Below are 22838 nucleotides of genomic sequence, written 5' to 3' on the forward strand. Positions count from 1 at the left end.
TTTAAATTTTTACCCATGCTTATACCTTAATAAACAACCACTAATTGGTTAATAGTGTGGCCTCATGCCCTGTAGTCTTTAATCAGTTAACCTTTTTTCCGGGTTCGGATTGTGTGGTGTTTGTCTATTTACAGTACTGCATGTCCACTTGACATTTTCTAATAGCCTTTTAGCAGGTAGCGAGGACAAAAGTCAAGGGTGCAAAGTCATTAATAGTTTTCTAGGACACTAATCCCGTTCCCTGAATGGGCAAAACAGGGCCTTTTCGTGTTATCAGGATTAGTTTTATGTAACAGATTAGCCTTGACTGTGTAGAGTTGAGATGTTAGTGTAGGCAGTGACAGAAAAGCTTAATCCTTTGACCTGACTCGGACCAAAAGCAAGCATCAGTGTTTTTCATCTCTCTTTATTGCACTTTCAGGAAGTTCCAGCTACTCAAGGGTCTGTATCTTCTATTGGAGGGACGAAAGCATGCCGTGCCTGCATACAGAGTCCCTGCCCTCTTTGCAAACTGAAAGCAGGTATGGAGTTGCCTCTTCACGCAGGGGGTCTCAAGGGTCCAGGTCTAAATCAGGGAAAAAAGTGAAAAGTGGAGAGAAATCTACACGTGTGGAGAGGAATGAGATTGAGAAAGAGCAGGGTGCCATCACCAGTGCTGCATGGTTCTTCACGCCGCTCTGGGTCCCAGGAGCCAAAACCCAGAGGCTTGGATTCAGGATGGGAAAGGAAAGTGAGAAAGTGAAGGCATGGCTGGATGATTATTCAGATTCTGCCAGATCTTACTTCAGCAGATCCTCTAGGTAAGCACTGGTATCATTATGTTCTATGACAGATATTATTAATTTAATTAAGTATATCCATTTATTCCGTTTCTTGAGAAAAATGGCTCTAAAAAGCACCAGATCATGAAGAGTTTTTAGGTTGTTCTGGGTTGAGTAAGAACTTTTTTAACAATTAAATAATTATAAAGTATATAATGTTGTTTATACCTACCAACAGCAAATACACTAGATCAGAAATATTCCATCTCGCTGTATGTGTATTTACATATTGTACATTTTTACTGTAAAATATACTGTAATTTTTACAATGCAACTTTAAAATGCAGTAACACACTGCATAACTGTCCAACAGTAAAATACAGTTCATATTACAGTAAAATTCTGTGTATTTGACAAAAAATGGCTAACAGTGTGGCTACATGGATGCAATATTAAGTCTCTTATAGTTCACTAAAATTGCATTTATTTAATAAAAATGGTTAAATAGTGTTAAATAATAATTTCCATATAAAATATTAATATATTTATATTTTCATATACATGTTTTAACACTGATTCCTTTGAAGGCAGAGCTGAATTTTTAGCATTATTACATTTCAGCATCCTTAACAGTACTATTAGGTGCACAAACAAACCTAGTCCAGAAGTAAAGCCTCAAACACCAAGACAAAGCACTATTTTAGCTCATCAGCATTGCTTCTGTAAAAATTAGGAGTAGTTAATATTAGTGTATCACATAAACCTTAATCTGGCTGGGTCAGTTGGTATTTCTGTGTGGAGTTTGCATGTTCTCCCCGTGTTCGAGTGGGTTTCCTCTGGGTGCTTCGGTTTTCCCCACAATCCGAAGACATTCGCTATTGGTGAATTGAATAAACTAAATTGGCTGTAGTTTATGAATGTGTGTCTGAATGAGTGTGGTGTTTCCCAGTACTGGATTACAACTGAAAGGGCATCTGCTACATAAAACATATGCTGGAATAGTTGGTGGTTCATTCCACTGTGGCAACCTCTGAAATAGAGACTAAGCCGAAAGAAAATGAATGAATGAACATAAACCTTAATGAAGACATCATAAATGATCTCATATACACTGTTTGATCTATGAACTGGTGGAACAGAAATGTGTTTTCAAGAGTTCACACTTAGCTGATGATTTATTATAAGTTTGGCATGCTGTCCCGGGAGAGAGCCCTGAGCTCAAAAGGTCCTTGAGCCCTTGGCTCCCTCCCATTTGCAGGGGGTGAAAGGGGAGCTCTGAGCTCAGGTAGATCTCGAGTACTCCCCCTTTTTTGATAACAGTTGATGACAGAAAATTATTGCTATGAAGAGATATGCTGCTGGAAGAGAGTTTGACAGTAGTGCTAAATTTAGATTGATCAATTCACTTATAGTGCATGTTTTTGGAATGTGGAAGGAAAGCGGAGAAATTTGGGGAAACCCACGCAAGCATGGGAAGAACATGCTAACTTCGCACAGAAAGACAGCCGGCCAGTTTAAGGACTAGAACCAGTGACGTTCTTGCTGTGAGGCAACAGTGTTAATCACTGGGCCACCGTGCCGCCTTATGAAGGGAAAGGTGGAGGAGTAGGAGTGGAAGGGGAGATTCTTCAAATCGAAGGTGACTGTAGTGAGAAACCCTGGCTCCTTGGGTCAGGAATCATCTGATTGGTGGATCATACATGCCGTGTACAATCATAATCACGTGATCCTCTCGAAATTAGTTTATAAATAAACTTCACTTAAAAGGATATAGTTCACCCTAAAAGGAACCATCTCACCCTCTGAGTTTCTTTCATTTGTTGAACACAATGGAAGCCATTAAGTTTTCAGTAGTCTTTAAAATTTCTTATTTTGGGCTCAGAATTTTGTGTAAACTTTTAGCTATATGAGTCAGGATCTAAAATGCAGTCCTACTGACCACACTTGCTAAACATTTTTTTTTAAATTTTAAATTTTAAATATAGTCTTTATATAGCTTTGCCCAAAATGATTCTACTGTAATAAAATGGCTATGATTTAAATGGTAAAAAACTGTAAAATTGATACAGTAAAAAAAGTAACCTGATTAACAGTACGTTTCCTTAAAATATATGGTGAATAACCCTTAATGGGCTATTTTAGAATTCCTTGCATGACACTAAGGTTCTTTTTCATTTTTTTTCTTTACTTACATTCTTTAGGGTTTTATATAACATCATTGCACTGCTTTAATTTTATGCTTATTACAATGATGGTGTTTATCAAGTTTATGACCTTCAATAAGTGTTTCTCTGCTTCAAAGTGAAAGTCGTGATTTTGGACCCATACTTGGAATTTGTGCTCTGTATTTAACCCATCCAAGTGCACACACGCACACAACAGCAGAGAACACACACTCCAAGCCATTGTTGCGGTGGCCGGGTAGCATTTGGGCATCGTGCGTTGCTTAACGGATTCACCTTAGCCGTGGTATTGAGGGTGGTGAGCGTGCTGGTTATTCACTCTTACCATCATCAAACCCTGCCAGAGCCGAGACTCGAACCTGTGACCTTCCAATCACAAGTCCAACTCTCTAACCATGGCTGTGGGCTGTGGCAGTGTCTTTGTCTTAATGAAATACGGTATTTTACTGTAACGTTGTCAAATTTCTTTTAAAGTGTCTGCCGTATTTACAATGGTGTCATTCTGGCAACCACAGTTTCCAGTTTTTTACAGTAAATTTGACAGATTTAATTTGACAGTGTAGTGTCATTTAACCTGCACATCTGTCTGTTCTCTTCTTAGAAACTGGATGAATGGCTGTGCAGAAAGAGCCCAAGCTGCCCAAACCCTCATCACAGAACCAAGGTCTAAGATGACAGTTCTTGGCCGCCGGAGAGTGTCACACCCTATGTGTGGTCCATCTCGAGCTCTCATCTACCCTGCCACAATGCAAAGACCACGATCCTGCCTCTCCGTCCATCAGACTGATCATCCTGATAGTTTGGACCAGAGCGGAGGTCATTTTCCTCGATCATTACAGCCTATACACTTTATGTTTTCACCCTGTCGGTCAAGATCAAGGTGTTCAAGTTTTCTGGGCTACTCAAGACCTGCAGGACAGTGTAGAAGAGGCGAGTCCTGTACCTTCATGATGCAGCTCTTCAGTGGTCTGATTGGAGCTCTACAGGACAAAAACCTGGATCTTCAGGTCCTGCAGCACCTCTGTGAAGTCACTGAGGCTCAACGCTTCTGTCTCTCAATGACAATGGTAGACAAAATTGGTGAAAAGTGTTTGGGTCCCGTCCTTCAATCAGATGTGGACTCTATTCACAGCAACGCACAGACCAAATGGGACAAGTCCATTATGGAATACGTAGTCAGGACTGGGAGACCTCTTAACATCAGGGATGCCCATGAGGTACAGTAATAAATGAGGGGTATTCTTGTCTAAATCTTGTCTAAGTCATTTCCGGTCACTGATGGATGTGGTCCAGAATTTCCCTTGTAACAGAAGTGTTAATTGCTCAGTCATTTCAGGACGGCTCTAAAGTTCACTGCCCTCAAAACAGACTGAGCGTTAATTCAAGATGCTGTACTGTACGTTTTCTTAATGAGGCAGGTTATTCAGAGCTCATCGAGAGCTTTTAACAGTTTAACTACTTTAAACCTGGAAGGACTTGAAAGGTCTTACTAAGGTCATATGGTAGTAATGGTAAATGTGTTAACAAATAATCATTACATTACAATGGCATTTTTTACTTGAGAGTTAGTTAAACATGTTTGAAAAATATCAAGATGAGCAGGATTTTAAAAAATCCTAATATGCATTCATTCATTCATTTTCCGCTTTCGGCTTAGTCCCTTATTTATCAGACACTCATACAGACTCATTCACACACATACACTACGGCCATTTTAGCTCATCAAATTCACCTGTACCGCATGTCTTTGGACAGTGGGGGAAACCGGAGCACCCAGAGGAAACCCACACGAACACGAGGAGAACATGCAAACTCCACACAGAAATGCCAACTGGTCCAGCCGAGACTCGAACCAGCGACCTTCTTGCTGTGAGGCAACAGTGCTTATCACTGAGCCATCATGCTGCCCCCTTAATATGTATTCAAGAGGCTAAGTAGGCCTATATTTTTTGTGTTTTTGTTTGTAATGTATATTGCCACATGCAGCAGAATGAACTGCCAACTTATCCAGCATATGTTTTACTCAGCGGATGCCCTTCCAGCTGCAACCCATCACTGGGAAATATCCATACACACTCATACACTACGCACAGTTTAGCTTATTCAATTCACCTATAGCGCATGTCTTTGGACTTGTGGGGGAAACCGGTCACGAACACGGGGAGACTCCACACATGCAAACTCCACACAGAAACACCAACTGACCCAGCTGAGGCTCGAACCAGCGACCTTCTTGCTGTGAAGCAAACGTGCTACCCACTGTGCCACTGTGCAGCCCGCAGATCATCATATAATCAATGAAATGCCAATATGTAGATTAATATGGAATCTGCTTATGCCATACTGTAGAATATAATGTTGTGAAGCCAAAATTCACATTTAAAATTATTTAATTTAAGTTTTTAGTGTTTTAATTTTAGTTTATTTTGACAAAGTAATGTTAATGAATGTTAATTTATTTGTCTAAATACTTTAATAAGGAATTACTAAAGGCTAAAATAAACTACAATTAAAAATTTTACATTTATTTAGGCCTCAAAACACATATCACCACTTCACCTTAAAGACCACAATGGAAATAAGTTTTGTTTTTAAAACTTTATTGTGCTATCCTTGACAAATTAACTGTATTCACTTATTGTTTTGTCAAAGAAAAAAAAAACGAAGAGAAAGAAAGATAGTGTGAAAAACAGATTATTTAGCAAATATTTTTGTGACTGTGATCATACACAATGAAATATTTAATGCTAAATGGAACCATATAGCGTGGATGGTACTATAAAGAAATGAGATCAGCAAAAATAATGAATTAATGAATAACTAATATCAGTTTCTACCTTTATAACAACATTTCATGGAAACACACAATATATATTCAAAAAGGCGGCAACACTAAAGCTTAAAAAAGGCCTATTTCTTAAATTAAAAACACTGATGCTAGGCACGGGACGATAACTGGTTTCAAGGTTTACTGCGGTTTGGAAAAGTCAAGGTTTTAAAACCGCAAAGTTTTCTGTTATACCATTCCAAGGGTATATGTATAATTTTTTTTTAACAACTGTTTCATTCAGTTTTTTAGCCTTTAAACCACACGTACGTCGTTAAGTGATGTACAGACACAAATTGAGGTTTATTTACTTATTATTTGTATTTATTTTTATTAATTAAACCAAGAATATAAAGTATTTTTAGAAACATAAGAGCATTTGCGCACACTTTGTAGCTGCCAGCTTCTTGCATCTGTGTTTTCTTACTCCAGGCAGAAAACCCCTTTCTGTTTCGCGCTTATTTGCTTTACTGTATTTCGATTTACAGCAAATTAAAAATACTGTAATTTATGGCGCATGTTTACTCTTCCAAAATATTTTAAATGTTTCTTAAAATAAAATATATTCTGCTAAATATGGGACTTTTAATTTATTTTAATTTATTTTTTATTTTTAGTTTTTTTAATTTATTTAAAAAAAAAGAATATATTTTAGAGCAGTAATCACAATACCGTGAAACCGTGATATTTTCATCCAAGGTTATCGTACCGTCAGAATCTCATACCGGGCCATGCCTAGCTAATACAAGGCATGTAACGTTTTGAGCACACCGGCTCTTCATCAGATATTGGTCATTGGTCTGATGAAGAGCTGGTGTGCTTGAAACGTTACATGCCTTGTATCAGCCTTTTAATTTATTATATTGGCATTTTTGGAGCTTTGGTATTGCCACCTTTTCGAATACTTATTTTTGCTGTTTAGCTGAAAACCTATTTAAAGTGATGTATGTGCTTTTGTGCATTTGACACACAATACAAATACAATATATTGCAGTAAACATAAATCTATCTAATATAAAAGCTTAAGGTACACGAGAAAACGTAAATATTTTACGTTTTGTCAGTTTAGTGGCTAATTTGTACAAATTCGTACAAGTTCAATCGTACGAAATTGTACGATTTTAAAAAGTAGGCGTGGCACCTAACCCCACCCCTAAACCCAACCGTCATTGGGGAATGAGCAAATCATACAAAAATGTACAGATTAGATCGTACTAATTCATCAGATGAGAAGTGTCATACAGGAAGATCCAGAAATGTCAATTTACGTCATTTTTTTCCCCACTGTAAATTATACAGTGACATGTTCTCTTTCACTTCCAAAATATGTAAATATAACACCATTTTTACAGTCTGCCAGTATATCATGCAACTTTAGTTTTTTTTTCCATTATAGCCGAGTGTGTGTGGGAATGAGAGGTGAGATTGTGTGTACTTGTCAGTCTTTAAATGCTCTGGGGCATTTATGTTGGAAGAGAAATCCTTTCCTTCACTAAGCTTTAAATCCTGATCTGGCACTGTGACAGCTGACAGAATGTAAGCTGAGAAGAGAAACAGACTGAATGATAAGAGTATTGTGTTTCAACTAGTATCTCTCTCTCAAAAACATGCCACTTAGCTGTAATCTTTTGCACTCTTTGAGGCTCTGTTTAAACTTCAAAGTTTACTATTCAGACAATCCTAAAACATACAAGCAGACTGTCATCACTGATTGTTTCAACTGTGTTTTTATAGGACCCAAGATTTCAGGTTGAAATTTATGAGGCAGAAGAAGACAGACCCAAGAGTGTTCTCAGTGTGCCCGTCTTGAACCACAAGAAGGAGGTTGGACATTTATAGATTATCTATAATTCTATTGTCATAATAATGAATAATGGGTAACACCAAACTCAAAGGGGTGTACATAAGACTGTCATGAAACCTGTATAATCACTATATCTTGTAAACCAGTCTTGTATTATAACTTGTCATAAATCTGTCATAAACATGATTGTCATAAGGTCATTATAAATGTGTCATGAATATGTTTCTGATCATACAGAATTTGACTGTATTTGTCATTATAATGTCTCATTAAATGTGTCATTACTACATAAAAAATATTTTTAAGAGCATCATTAATATTTAATGACATTTTAATGACAACTTGTGCCACTGTGGCGGTAAAAAATATATCAATGACGGTGTTATAAAATTCCTTACATAATTATATTGGCTTCATGACAATAATGTTTATGACAGATTTATGACATGTTTTGATAATGTCAAGTTGTTATAACAAACAATGTCATCTTTGCATTTAAAATGTCATAACTGAGCAAATGACGCTTATTATCAGTTGTCATAAGCATGCATGATATCTCATTCATTCATTTTCCTTCGGCTTAGTCCCTTTATTCATCAGGGGTTGCTATGACAAAATGAACTACCAACTATTCCAGGATATGTTTTATGCAGCCCTTCCAGCTGCAACCCAGAACTGGGAAACATCCATACACACTCATTCACACACACACTACGGTCAATTTAGTTGATTCAATTCACCTATAGCATATGTCTTTGGACTGTGGGAGAAACCAGAGCACACGGAGGAAACCCATGCGGAGGAAACCCACGCTAACATGGCGAGGACATGCAAACTCCACACAGAAATAACAACTGGCCCAGATGGAACTCAAACCAGCGACCTTCTTGCTGTGAGGCGACAGTGCTAACAGCTGAGACACCGTGTCGCCAATATTTCATTCACATCTATGAATGATAAAGGTTTCATGACAGTCTTATGAACACCCCTTCAAGTAAAGTGTTACCAAATAATGTTTAATAATGCTTTTAATGGACTGTATTTGGCAGGTTATTGGTGTTGTCATGGCTGTGAACAAAACCAGAACATGCGCAAGCAGCTTTTTCTCTCAGCAAGATGAAAAAGTAAGTATGGATCAATAATAAGCAAAACAAACCTTTGGCTTTTTTAAAAACCTTAAACATTCTAAGTTGTTTTAAGCTAAATATAAAATATAGTCCAGCTCAACAGTTTGATTAAAATTTTGATTTAAAAAATATCCCCAAACACTCAAATTTGGGGTAAAACAACTCAGTATTTTGTTTTAAGTGTATGTACATTATTTGGTGTTAATTTACACGTAGTACATATTAAACTTAACAACTTAAATATATATTTTATCTAAATAATCAGTAGCATCCTTGTCGTGTTATTTGAATGAACGAGTGAAAGATTTGTTAGCCAGGTTTCTACTTTAGCTGTAGAATCGCTTAATGACTAAAGAAACATTATCAGCATGATGGAATAAAACTGTCCATTTCTTGTCTATTACTACATTCTACAACCTAAACCAATGACAGAAATAAGCACAGTTATAATAGCAACTTATTGCTTGACTATATTGTACTGCAGTTTAGGTAGTTTTAGTTTATGTACAGTTGAAGAAATTATTAGCCCCCCTTTGAAGTTTTTATTTTTTTAAATATTTCCCAAATAATTTTTGACAGAGCAAGGAATTTTTCACAGTATGTCTGATAATATTTTTTCTTCTGGAGAAAGTCTTATTTGTTTTATTTTGGCTAGAATAAAAGCAGTTTTTAATTTTTTAAAAAACAATTTTAAGGTCAAAATTATTAGCCCCTTTAAGCTATTTGCCTAATTACCCTAACCTGCATAGTTAACTTAATTAACCTAGTTAAGCCTTTAATTGTCACTTTAAGCTGTATTGTTTAAGGAGTGTCTTATTTTATATATTTTAAATATTATTTACTGTCATCATGACAAAGATGAAATAAGTCAGTTATTTGAATTATTAAAACTATTAGAAATGTGTTGAAAAAATCTGCTCTCCGTTAAACAGAAATTAAGGAAAAAATAAACAGAGGGGCTAAGAATTCAGGGGGTTTAATAATTCTGACTTCAACTGTAGGTAAAATTTATTCATAAATAATTTGTAAATAGTTTAACAACAGTATTTTTGTTATGGTTACATTTATAAAATGGATAGTAGATGGTGATAAAAAGAGAGAACAAGAGAGAAAGACACAATTCCTATTTAGACAGGACTAAAAGACAGAAAAAAAAAAACTTTTTTTATCTCTTTCTTGACAATATGACTAAAACCAAATCTTAGCCATTCAAGCTTTATAATGCAGAAAATTGTTCTGTCTTAAGTAAAAGGACTTGTATAATCTGTCTTAGGTTTTGGGTTTAGTTAAGTATTTATAGTATATGTAAATTTTGCTGCTCTGGTTAGTTATGTATACACTGTAAAAAATATCTGTTAATTAACAGTTTCCGTATTAAGTGTTTTCAGTTCATTTTAAAATTTTGAATTGCTTTATGGGATGTTGATCTCTGCTCTGTCGACTTTTGATGTTGAAAGTTCAACTCTACAGTTTAACAAAGTGACTTTTATTGACATTTTAGTAGTTTGAAAGAATATTATGTATAAGAAATAATACATAGAGTAAAAAAAGGTTTTTGTACCATAAAATACAACATAAATCCAGACAATATATCACTTTAAACTATTAAAAATGTTAATAATAGTCACTTTTTCAAGGTTAAAAGTTGTGGGAAGAAAGATCAAGGTCCTATAATGCAATTCAAAAACACAAATAAACAGAGAGAGAGAGAGAGAGAGAGAGAGAAAAAAAAACATGAATCACAATATACAGAAAACTGCAAAAATTACAGATTTTTTTACAGTGTTGGTTTAAAATAGCTCTTACATTCAGTGTTGTGTTCATATACAGTTTAGGTCAGAATTATTAGCCCCCCTAAACTATTTTGTTTAAAGGAGAGAAGATTTTTTTAACACATTCCTAAACATAATAGTTTTAAAAACTCATTTCTAATAACTGATTTATTTTATCTATGCCATTTTTTTTTTATCTATAACAATGGTTTGTTCTGTCGACAGTCAAAAAGAATTCGCTGAAAGGGGCTAATAATTTTGACCTTATAATTTTATTTTATTTTTTTATAAAACTGCTTTTCTTCTAGTCAAAATAAAACAAATAAGACTTTCTCCAGAAGAAATTATATTATCAGGCATACTGTGAAAATGTGCTTGCTCTGTTAAACGGGGGGCTAATCATTCTGACTTCAATTGTATATGATTATGTTGATTTATGTAGCATCGTCCTGCGAGACACGACATTTCATTCCACTGTATGTCCACACATGTAGCGGAATGACAATAAAGCTCAACTTGACTTGACTTGACTTTAGGCTAAGTCTTAGGTGAAAGCATTCCCCACTGTACTAATGGTGAGACAGCTTGCAGACCCCTGTTGCACATACACCTTTTACCGCAGGCCTTATCTTTATCAGCCCTTCTTTGCTATTAGGAATTCCAAATGACCTATTTGATGAGAAAGACATGATTTGGAGTAAAAACAAATGCCTTAAATCGTGTTCAGCCTTAAAGAATGGACCATGATTTTACCTGCAGGTGCTGTCATCACACATGATGCTGTTCGGACTGATCCTGGAAAACCATCAGCTGTGTGAGAGTTCTGAACAAGAGAACAAACGCAACCAGGTATCACACAGACTTCACTTTGAACTTAAATAACATAAGCATAAGGAATGTGACAACATAATAACATGGAGGAAATGCACAGTTAAAACTTCACCCTTAAAAAGTACTGTATTGCGAAAGTGATTGCATCACCAGCTCAGATCCTATGGGCTATATGCACAGCTAGTGTTCTTCAGGCAATGATAAACTTCCGGTGAAAGCTTAATGTGACTATTTTCTTTTTCATAAGATTCCATTTACAGCATTGATGTTGTAATGTAATAAAAAAAAATTAATCAGTTAAATAGACTCAAGCATTCATTAAGTTGTTTAAGAATACAATGAGATGAAAGACAGTGTAAACGCTAGCGCCGTCATTGAAAATACTGGAGTAAATTAAACAGTCAAATTTTAAAGACATGGTGGGGGAAATGTAATTTAAAGCAGTGCTTCTTGTCCAGTCTGAGACCCACTTCATATTGTATATCTATCAGGCAGTGAAGATCACAGATTTTTAAGGAAATCAGACCTTAAACATGGCAATTTTATTATGGAAAGAGTTCACCGGAAGCCCTGAGGCTAGCTGGCTGAAAATGAAATGTCTATGTGCATAATCCCCATTGTTACTTTAAGAACTCCTCATAAAATGGATCCTTTTCATAATTCACTATTGTGGATTTGATTGACAGGTGCTGTTGGAGCTGGCTCAGCTGGTGTCACATGACTATCCATCTGTGGACGCCATGCTCGGCGAACTGGCTGCCGTTATTCTACCAGTTACAAAAGCACAATTCTGTACTGTTTTCATCTCAGATGACAGCTCCACGGTAGTACATGAGTCAATACAATTAATTGGATGATTACTAACTGTTAAAACCAAAGAGGATTTGTTTATTTGCATGTTTATAGTGTTGGTTTTAATCTTGTTGTCCTTAATAATCTTCTTATATGAACTACTAAGAAGCTGATACTGATAGATTCTTATTTATTGTTGACTTACAGAGGCTTTTCTCAAGGATGGTCCATATAGAGTATGAAGAAATCGAATGTTCTGTTCATTGTTCCACAAGGTAAATAAAATAGGGTTTCTTAAGTCTTAATTCATTGGCTTTTAGACAATTTGTCCTCATAAAGGACTCAAATTAGAGCTGAAGGTATTCAATGTTGTATTTATGTGTTGTTTTTCAGTACAATCAGTAGAGTTAAATCTTGGTTTATAAGAAACTGAACATTAAAGTGAGCATTGGAAGTTGTTTGTTTTGTTTTAATCTGGTATTATTTTTATAAATTTCACAGAAAACAAGACACAATAATAAGACACAAAACAATAATCACAACATAAAAGTAAATGTATCTTGATTTAAGAATCTTTAGATCAGTGTTTCTCAACCACAATCCCAGAGGACCACCAGCACTGCATGTTTTAGATTCCTTAGATTCATACTCATTACAAGTCTTTCATTTTTTGCTAACGAGCTGTTGATCTGAATCAGGTGTGTTTGGTTAAGGAGACATGGCAAATATGCAGAGTTGGTGGTCCTCCAGGATCGTGGTTGAGAAACACTCCTTTAAACAATAATCCTGGAAAACAAGCTTTTTTACAGCGTGATTAGAAGGTAAAAAAATTAATTAATTCATTTTTCACAGAACAGCTGAAGTGTTTGGGAGTTATTGAAATCTTAAAGGGATAGTTAAGCGAAAATTAGAATTTAATTATTGTTTATTTACACTTTTCTTTCTTCTGTTGAACACAAAAGAAGAGATGTGTCGAAAAGGTCAAACTGATAACCATTGACTTCCATAGCATTTAATGTATGTCATTGGCCACTTGGCTACTGCTACTGGCAACATTTTTCAAAACATCTTCTTTTGTGTTCAACTTAAATAAAGAAATTCAAACAGATTTAAAACAATTGAAGGATTAGTAAATGATGACAGAATTTTAATTAATGGAGATCAGTGTGACGTATTGTCAAGCTTTTAATTACTGTTAATAAAACTCCTTGTGTGCTGCCTATACATTTACTGTTAACACATTGATTTATTGTGTTTCCTTTTAATTAAATATTCTTATATTGGCTCAGTGGTTAGCACTGTCACCCCACAGCAAGAAGGTCGCTGGTTCAAGTCTCGGCTGGGTCAGTGGGCATTTCTGTGTGAAGTTTGCATGTTATCCCCGTGTTCTTTCGTGTGCTTTGGTTTCCCCCACAGTCCAAAGACATGCGCTATAGGTGAATCAGGTGAATTGAATAAACTAAATTGTCCGTAGTGTATGAGTGTGAATGAGTGTGTATGGATGTTTCCCAATACCGGAAGGGCATCCGCTGTGTAAAACATATGCTGGAATAGTTGGCGGTTCATTTCGCTGTGGTGACCCCTGATGAATAAAGGGACTAAACCGAAGGAAAATAAATGAATGTATTATTTTGCTTGGATTTAAAAAGTGTTAAATTGGCCTTGCTTACAGAAAGCCTGGCAAAAGTACATTATAATTTCTTCATGATTACCAAAGTAAGAGTTAGTTTGTTTTGTTTGAGCCCATAATGTTGAAAAATAAGTTCAGTATTATGTCTTTAGCAAACCAAAAAAGAATCAAAACATTCAGTATACTTTTGCCTACAGTGAATTTTAGTAAGCGTAATATGTGCAAATCTTGCTTTTTAGGGATTTTGAAACTGATGACGTCAGCTACATGTATGCAATGCATGTGCAAAACTCAATGGAGCCACTCAATATTGTCAACCGGCCTGTAAGTTGATCTGATTGATTAGTTTGCTATAACTTACGAATTTCAGTAGAAGTATTGGTATAGATACTTTTCCTAATTTATTAAATGAGATCACATGCTAACTTAGAAATCTGTGACTGCTTTTTTCATAGTTTTTCTTCCTTTTTTATTGATCTTGTTTCCTGGAAAACCATATCAGCATTTGACCAAAAAGTACCTCATATGTGGGATTTTCCATGTTCGTACGTGACATGTGCTGTTTTTGTGTGTTCTGATAGGCTCAGATTTCCATGGTCTCTCCGATTAGAAGTTTGATTGGTGCTCCTCTGAGAGGCAAACAGAGCAGTAACGTCATAGGTAAATATTCACATTCTTATATTGTTCTTTCGAACCAAAGCCATCATGATTTCCCACGAGAATATTTAGCTCAAGTCTTTCTCTTTTATAACGGGGGAGATAATATTATATTATACTGCATACTGAGAGGATGGAGCTAAGCTTTTAACATGAGAGAGATTTTTTTTTTTGAGTTCATGCTGATTTTAATCATAGAAAAATCATTCTATGATTCTAATAATAGATAGTTTTTGAACATTTATAACAGTTGAAATATTTGTTGACGTGTTTTAACTATTGGGCAAAAATAATCACTAATGAAGTAAATACCTTGAATTAAAAATTTGATTAAGTTTAGAAACAAATACAACAGGCAGTGTATCTGCATGGAAAATAAATGTACAAGGTTGATGACTTTATTATCAGTTATTATCAGTAACCTGGATTTGTCATTGATACTTTCTGAGGACAAAAAGGCATGGTGTAGTTACTGTTACCTTACAGCAAGAAGGTCACTGGTTCTGGCTGTGTGGAGTTTGCAAGAAGAAATCTTGTCCCGTACCACTCCCAGACCAAACTTAAAAAAATAATCCTGTCCCATCCCGCTCCTGGTAAAATGACTTCCACTCCCATCTCACTCTTGTTTAAAATGACACCCGCTCCTGTACCACTCCCATATATTTTTTTTCTACTTTTAGGCCGCATTGACACTGCATGGTTCAAGTGACTCAATTCTGATTTTTCTCTCTCATGTGGCACAGATCAGATATGGCCTGTGTATGTGTAAACAGGAAAAAATCACATGGATTCCTATTTACTCAAATCAGATTCAGGCCTTGGTCTACACTTCAGTAGAGTCCCAAACCTTAAATCTCATACACGAGGACTAAATACGCTTTTATATTGTCATATAGCACACGTATTCGACACATAACCAATATAAACCATTAAAAAACAGTGCCATACATCACATGCATAAATCACGCCATGGACATTACATTAAGATGCCTACTAGTTTAAAAAGTCCTAGATTAAAAGAAGATGGCCAAATGAGAAATTTTCTGTCATTACTATAGTAAAACAGCAACTTGTCAAAAAGAATTAAAAAAATGAAACCCTGTGAACACATTAAATACAGGAACGGAAAAAAGAGCGCTCTTTTATTATGAGCTGTTAGTCAGCGCCCGCTCTTTTTTTTTCCTGGTCATTGCACCTCTGCCGTGTGCTGTGAAAATGCAGACAATCGGATACGAGTCACTTTTAAAAGATGATGTAAGCAGGTCAGCAAAAAAATCGGATAGAGTCACAAAATCTGAATTTACAATCAAGATCTGCAGTGTGAATGCAGCCTTAGTCTGTGATATCTCGTAGTCCCACCCTCAAGAGGCTCTGATTGGTCAGCTAACATAATGTACTGTGATTTGCAGATCAGCTCCATGTCACCAGGAAGCATCACATGCCTTCAAGCGCGCGCTTTTTGCGCTATGTAAACAGTCAGTCAGAGAACCTGCTAGCCGCAGCAGTTTGTGCTCGAATATGACAGAAAATAAAGAGCACACAGCTGAACCTCACACCTGCTCTCAAAAATTAAATCTGACAAGTGTTTTTTATATATATTCAGGTTATAGGCATGTGTAAATAATATCAAACGTTCACATATCTTTTGCCAGTTTGTTATTTGAGATGTAAAATGCATGGAAAGCCACATAAAGAGACACTGCAGCGCTGCTGAAGATTATGGTTGTTTACAGAGATTTGACTGATAAATATAAGTTTGTAGCTAAATTGGTAGCGGTGCCAAACAGCATTTGTCCTTGTTTACATCCTTGTTTACAATACAACATACGGTTAACACTAGAAACTGTGTATGTAATAGATAGATTTTAACAAATAAAAATACTTACAGGTTGTGGCTCACAATCCATAGCTTCGTCGGTTCATCTGAGTTTTTAGCCGAATCCAGCACTGAACTGGGAGAGATTTTGGAAGCTATCCTTTGTCAAAGCCTAGCTATATATAATTTTTAATATATGTATTATATATATTTTTAACAAATAAAATTTGTTAACTTACACTATTTTTAGATTATAAACTTTATACCATGAAGCGCCAAAAACAAAACAAAAAAATTAAATATTGCTTTATATTCAAACATTAAACAAAATTCATATTCTCTGTCTTTCAATGTAAATATGAACCATAAGCTAGATATGCTTCAGTGGTGTGTTTCTTTACTCATGTAATGGTGGGCTAAAAAAATTTTAATCTAACATTAGCTTATGGGCCTTTGCTTTGGGCATTTCTAATCTGACAGTTTACACATTGCTTTGTCCTATAGGTGTGTGTCAACTGGTCAATAAAAGAATGGCTAACACTGAGAGTGAAGCTTTTAGCCGAGCCGATGAGCATCTCCTACAAGACTTTGCAGTATACTGTGCCCTTGGATTGCAAAAATTCAACACCCAGCAGACGGCAAATAAAACCAAAGCCAGGCTGGCTGTGACTAAAGAGGTAGGAAATGCCATCACATTTCCTTTTTGAGTCACTGGAAATCACTTCATATTGTAAGATTAGTGAGCAAGAGATTTGAACACTGACTCAACAATTACACAAAAACAGGATTTGATACAGCTTTAAGCAAAGCATACAGTACATTGTTTTGTTTCACACTCTGAATATACCTAGTGTGTGTGTTTGTTTGCACCTACAGGTCTTATCTTATCAAATCTCTGCTTCACAAGAAGAGATTAATGAATTAGAGGTAACTCAACTCTACTTTTTAGTAGTGTACTTCCTTTTAGTTTGATTGAAAAAGTACCTCTAATCTTGCTGCATCTGCACATGCATTAATATATTGTGTAACTAACTGACGTAACAAAAGGCAACTTGCCACTTCTTGTGGTTATGGTCATTTAGTCTTGTGGTTTTGTCAGTTGCACTTCAAGAAAGGACATTTTTCAGTGTGTCATTGGAAAAGACGTATCGATAATCTCCCCTCACATTTCTTTCCTCCAGGAGGCCACCATCCCATCAGCAGATACCCTCTCTCTGCTTGATTTTGGCTTCAGTGATTTTGATATGTCGCAGAATGCCATGACTCAGGCTGTCGTGCGCATGTTTCTGGATCTCAATTTGCCACAGGAATTTAACATCAATTACAAGGTTTCAAGTTGAATCATACTTTTATAACTAACGTCACAACAATCAAGCCTTCTTGTCTAATTCTTGTGTAAGCAGTGGATCTAGAGTTTTGGTATGACCATTTGTTTTTCAGGCTTTGTGTCAGTGGGTTCTGAGTGTGCAGAAGTGCTACAGGAGCAATGTGGTCTATCATAACTGGAGTCATGCACTGCGCACCGCTCAGTGTATGTTTGCAATGCTGCAGACAAAGGAACTAAAGGTCAGTCTGTTGATAAGAGACTAGTTTAATCTCTTAAACCCCAGTAGTGCATGCTGGGTTAATAAGTTAAATGGTTTGTTCTTTGAAAATTGGATTAAGCTAATTATTAGTTAATTAATCCCTGTCCTGACAAATCTCTGATATTTCGTTGCTGTTACACTCAGCGTGATTATTTAATATTTCTTGTGCTGTAATCCAGAGCAATTTTAGCAGTCTGGAGGTTCTTGCGCTCATGATTGCCAGTCTGAGTCATGATCTTGACCACAGAGGTGTGAATAACTCCTACATTCAGAGGTAAATCCTGCTATTCCTACCACAACTCAATTCTGACTATGGTGGCATTATAAACATCTGTCTAAAGTTCATTAATGCTGTGCAGCTTCATTTGACTGGTTTTGGAGCCATATTTAAATATTGCGTATATTATGTGTAAATTATCTCAATGATATTTCATTCTTTCCATTGTTTGTCTTAGGAGCAACCAGCCTCTGGCACAACTGTATGGTCAATCCTCCCTGGAGCACCATCATTATGACATGTGCCTTCTAATTCTTAACAACCAAGTAAGACCATGTAGCATCTATCCATACATTCATTCATCCATCCGTCCATCCATCCGTCCATCCGTCCATCCGTCCATCCGTCCATCCATCCATCCATCATATCTTACTATCTTTATCCATCCATCCATCTATCCATCCATCCATCCATTCATTAATCCATTTGTTTGTCCATCTTTGCATACAGTACATCTTTGTTTATCCATTCTTCCTTCTATCATTCATCCATCCATCCATTTTTTTGTCAATACATCTACACATATTCTTCATCCACCTATCAATCCATGCTTCTATCAGTTTGTTCATTTATTTATTTGTTCATCTGTCCATCCACCCTTCCATCCATCCAACTTTTTGTCCCCTAATCAATACATCTGTTGGTCCATCTATTCCTTTGTCCGTCCATCTGTTTGTCCATCCATCCATTCATTTTTCCATCCATACAAATTCTGTTTGTCTATTAAACTATTATGAACTATTCATCCATTCATCCATCCATCCATCATTCGTCCATCCATCTATTCATCCGTCCATCCATTTTTCCATCCTTTCATCCATACATCCATACATCCACCCTTTTCTCAATATATCTTTACATCATCTTCTCTATTCACTGATACATCCATCTTTTTGCTAGTTTGTTCATCTGTTTGCCCATCAATTTATTTGTTTATTTGTTCTTCCATCCATCCATCCATCTATCCATCTTTTCGTTAACTAATTAATACATCTGTTTATTTATTTATCTGCTTGTCCATCTATTCATTTGTTCATCCATCTGTTTGTGTAGCATCATCTATTAACCATTCATTTGTTTGTCCATTTATCCACCCAATCATCCAACAATCCCTTTATCCATCCATCCATCCATCCATCCACTTATCAATGCATCTTTTCGTCAGTTTGTTCATTAATTTATTTATGTGTTCATCCTTCCATCCATCCAACTTTTTGTCCACTAATCAATACATCTGTTCCTTTGTCTCTCCATCTGTTTGTCCATCCATCCGTCCATCCATTCATTCATCCATCCATTCATCCATCCATCCATCCATCCATCCATCCATCCATCCATCCATCCATCCATCCATCCAGCCATCCATCCAGCCAGCAATCTATTTGTCTATTGAACTATTATGAACTATTCATCCATTCATCCATCCATCCATCCATCCATCCATCTTTTTGCAATACATATTTATATCATCTTCTCCATTCACTGATGCATCCGTCCTCTTGCTAGTTTGTTCATTTGTTTGCCCATCCATTTATTTGTTCATTTGTTTTTCCATCCACCCTTTTGTCTACTAATCAATGCATGTTCATTTGTTCATCCACCTTGTGTATTCGCCATCCATTATCCATTCATTTGTTTGTCCATTCATCTTTCCAATCCATCCCTCCATCCCTCCATCCATCCATCCATCCATCCATCCTAAAATGCATTTGTCCATATATCTATAGTTCTCTTTATTCATATATTGACATCCATGCACATCTGTTTCATACATCTCTCGCTCTTCTCTCGCAGGGCAGTCAGATTCTCAGTTCACTCTCAATGAACGAATACATGGCCTGTTTGCAGATGATTGAGAAGAACATTCTGGCAACAGACCTTGCCATTTTTTTTGAGTAAGCTCATTTTTCTTTTCAAGTCAAGCTGTAAACATGGATGTACAAAGAAAAAATTAATGTGTAGAGTATGTGTGCTTTTTACCTATAGGAAGAGAACTAAATTCTTCAAACTTGCTGAGAATAACAGCTGTCTGTGGAAGGATGAAGGACACAGAGAACTGCTAAGGTACAAACATTTTTAAGAACATTAACACACAAAACATTTTCTCATGTCTCAAATCTACATATGTTGCTTATAACACACATACACATAGTGATTTTTTTCTGTTTGCGTCTATCTGCTGTCATTTTATCTACAATAACAGCAGAACAGCATGAAAACAGGAAACCCTCAACACATTTGCTTGCTTATGACCACTTCCTGCTTCTATATTAACTGATGTTCTTGTTGGAAATAGGTCAATGCTAATGACAGCGAGTGACATATGTGCAATAACCAAACCATGGCCAGTTCAGAAGCGGGTGAGCATCTCTCACACACACATTAACATGCATGCAGATGCACTACAACCATGCATGCATGCAAACACACACACGTACATCCACATACACAAATGACTCGTTCTTTATCTCAACCTCAACAGATCGCTGAGCTTGTAGCAACTGAATTTTATGCACAAGGAGACCGAGAGAAGTGTGAACTCAACATTCAGCCTATTGTAAGTCCACCATCCTATTTCATTATTCTCTTTATACAGCATGACAAGTAGCTTCAGATAAGTGTTGCAATCTGTTGAATAATACGTTGAATCTGTTTGTCACAGGATGTGATGGACCGTGAAAATGCGTCTCGTTTACCTCAGATGCAGGTTGATTATATCGACGGGATTTGCTCACCGCTCTATGAGGTGAAGGCCTGCCCGCACACATCCTGTTACAAATGTGTGTCAGTGTGTGTGTCTAGTGAGACATTTCTGCTGCATTGCTGTGCCTCTGGGTGTTTCAGAAGAAACAGAAGGTCTATAGTGTGTTTACAGTTTCTTTTTGTCTGTTTTTTCAGGCCTTGGCTTTCATTTGCGAGTCCTGCTCTCCTCTGAAAGAAGGTTGTAGCAAAAACAGAAAACACTGGCAAGAAATGGTGGACGATAAAAAGGAAGATAAATTTAAAGAGCAAGAAAATTAGAAATATAAGCGATTTAAAGCTGAAATCCATCAAGAAGGGAACCGGGACTCAAAGTTGTGTCTGATATTCAGATTTTAGTAATCATTTCTCATTTGCTAAGATTAAAATTAGTGCGACTGTATAATACATAACCTTGCATTATTGGGAAACCATTATAAACACTGGTGTCATACTCATCTATTCTTGATCTTTACATTTTTCAACATTACACAAAGTTGACTGGCTTTGTCATACTTGTGAATCAATGTAATAAATCAATGAATAAATCATCATTTATTTTTAATATTGTGTTAAAATGCAGTTGTTTTAGAAAATATAACTACTTGATAATCTTTATGCTTCAAAATGGGACCACTTTTAATTGAATTGCTTTGTAAATCTGAAAAGTTAATGTTGTTGATGAAGGGATTTCTAACAAAATGTATATTTTAAATAAAAAAACATTGAAATGATCTTGCTTTTGTGTTTTTATAAAACAAGCTAATAGTGTTGTATTTATTGTCTTTCATATTTTGTTCAAATACTTCCTGTTATATGATGAAGTGAAGTGCAATGGAGTTATAATAATGGTGTCAATGCAATGGTGTCAGATAACGGGGGCGTGCCTGAAGGTGCAACAGAATGGTGTTTTCACTTGATGTGGTCAAAGTCTTCATGTGAGCTGTGAAAACATGTGCAGTCTAGTACAGAAACAAGTTTGCCACAATCTTCACAAGCAGCGGAGTGCACTGAAGAGGGCAAAGTTCTGAGAAAGACTAACAATGAAAGAAGCTAAGCAAATGCAGATCTCTTCACTATTAGCTGGGCAGAGTTCTACACATAATTTTTATTTGGGATCATTTTACATGACTAATTGTAAAGACATAAATTCAAAAAAACTTTCAAATATATTTAAGAAGAATCACAGTGCTGCCCATAAATGTTAACTGCTTGTTAATTTAACCCTTGTGTATTGTTCAAATTGACTACCCTTATGGTATGTTCAGTCTTTTACACCATTGACTTCCTTTATAACAACATTTTTAATTGCAAAGCCATGATACAGACAGCACACACACACTATATATCGTTTAAAAGCCAGAAACTACGATGTTTGCAGTGTAACTAATGATAAACAGCAAAATTGACAAATTTGACCTCATCCTGACAGGAAAAACCCTACTGTAAAAAAATCCTGGGTGTCTTAATTTTTTTTTAAGCTGAAACAAATTAACCTTATGAGTCCATTGAAATTATATGTTAAACTGACTTAAAACAGTTTGCGGAACTTATAAAATTACGTAAGAACACGATTAACTTAGTTTAATAAGTTACAATGACTTAAAAACATATGCTGTCAGGACTAACTGAGCATATCGTTTTCACATTATATAATATTATATAATATCATATAATATTATGAATACATTATAATGGAAGTCAATTGGGCAAAAACCACCACGAACATAATGAAAGGGTAGTAAATTTGCCCAGAGAGTGTTTTCAAGTTTTTAAATCATTTCAAAGCTTTTTCCCAAAATACGTGTCAAAATAAGGTTTGTCACCAAAATTCTTTCTATTTGCTCAAACAGAGAAAGTTGAGGCCAAATTAAGGCTCAAAATCAGCCCAGAGTGGATGAACATAGCACACAAGGGTTAAATCTTAATTTTTTGGCATTATCCTTTACAATTGCCTGGCTTTACCCATTTGTCAGCAAGGAAAAAATTGCATTAAAATAATAATAAAATTTACTCTGCCAATTTTACTCTACCAG

The 22838-nt window shown here is 35.9% G+C and overlaps 1 protein-coding gene across 1 annotated transcript; it reads left to right on the top strand.

Moving 5' to 3' along the window:
• Positions 1-468: 468 nt before the first annotated feature.
• pde5aa (phosphodiesterase 5A, cGMP-specific, a) lies at positions 469-21318 on the top strand. Its single transcript, XM_056448546.1, has 21 exons — positions 469-800; positions 3546-4161; positions 7506-7595; positions 8625-8699; positions 11234-11323; positions 11992-12129; positions 12305-12372; positions 13967-14051; positions 14309-14387; positions 16705-16877; positions 17077-17127; positions 17382-17528; positions 17641-17766; positions 17966-18060; positions 18242-18329; positions 19858-19958; positions 20050-20127; positions 20360-20423; positions 20546-20620; positions 20726-20809; positions 20962-21318. The coding sequence occupies exons 1-21, from the start codon at positions 472-474 to the stop codon at positions 21082-21084; spliced, it is 2775 nt and encodes a 924-aa protein (XP_056304521.1). The 5' UTR covers positions 469-471; the 3' UTR covers positions 21085-21318.
• Positions 21319-22838: the final 1520 nt, after the last annotated feature.

The sequence above is a fragment of the Danio aesculapii genome, chromosome 1 (assembly GCF_903798145.1).
Source record: "Danio aesculapii chromosome 1, fDanAes4.1, whole genome shotgun sequence".
Classification (NCBI taxonomy): Eukaryota; Metazoa; Chordata; class Actinopteri; order Cypriniformes; family Danionidae; genus Danio; species Danio aesculapii.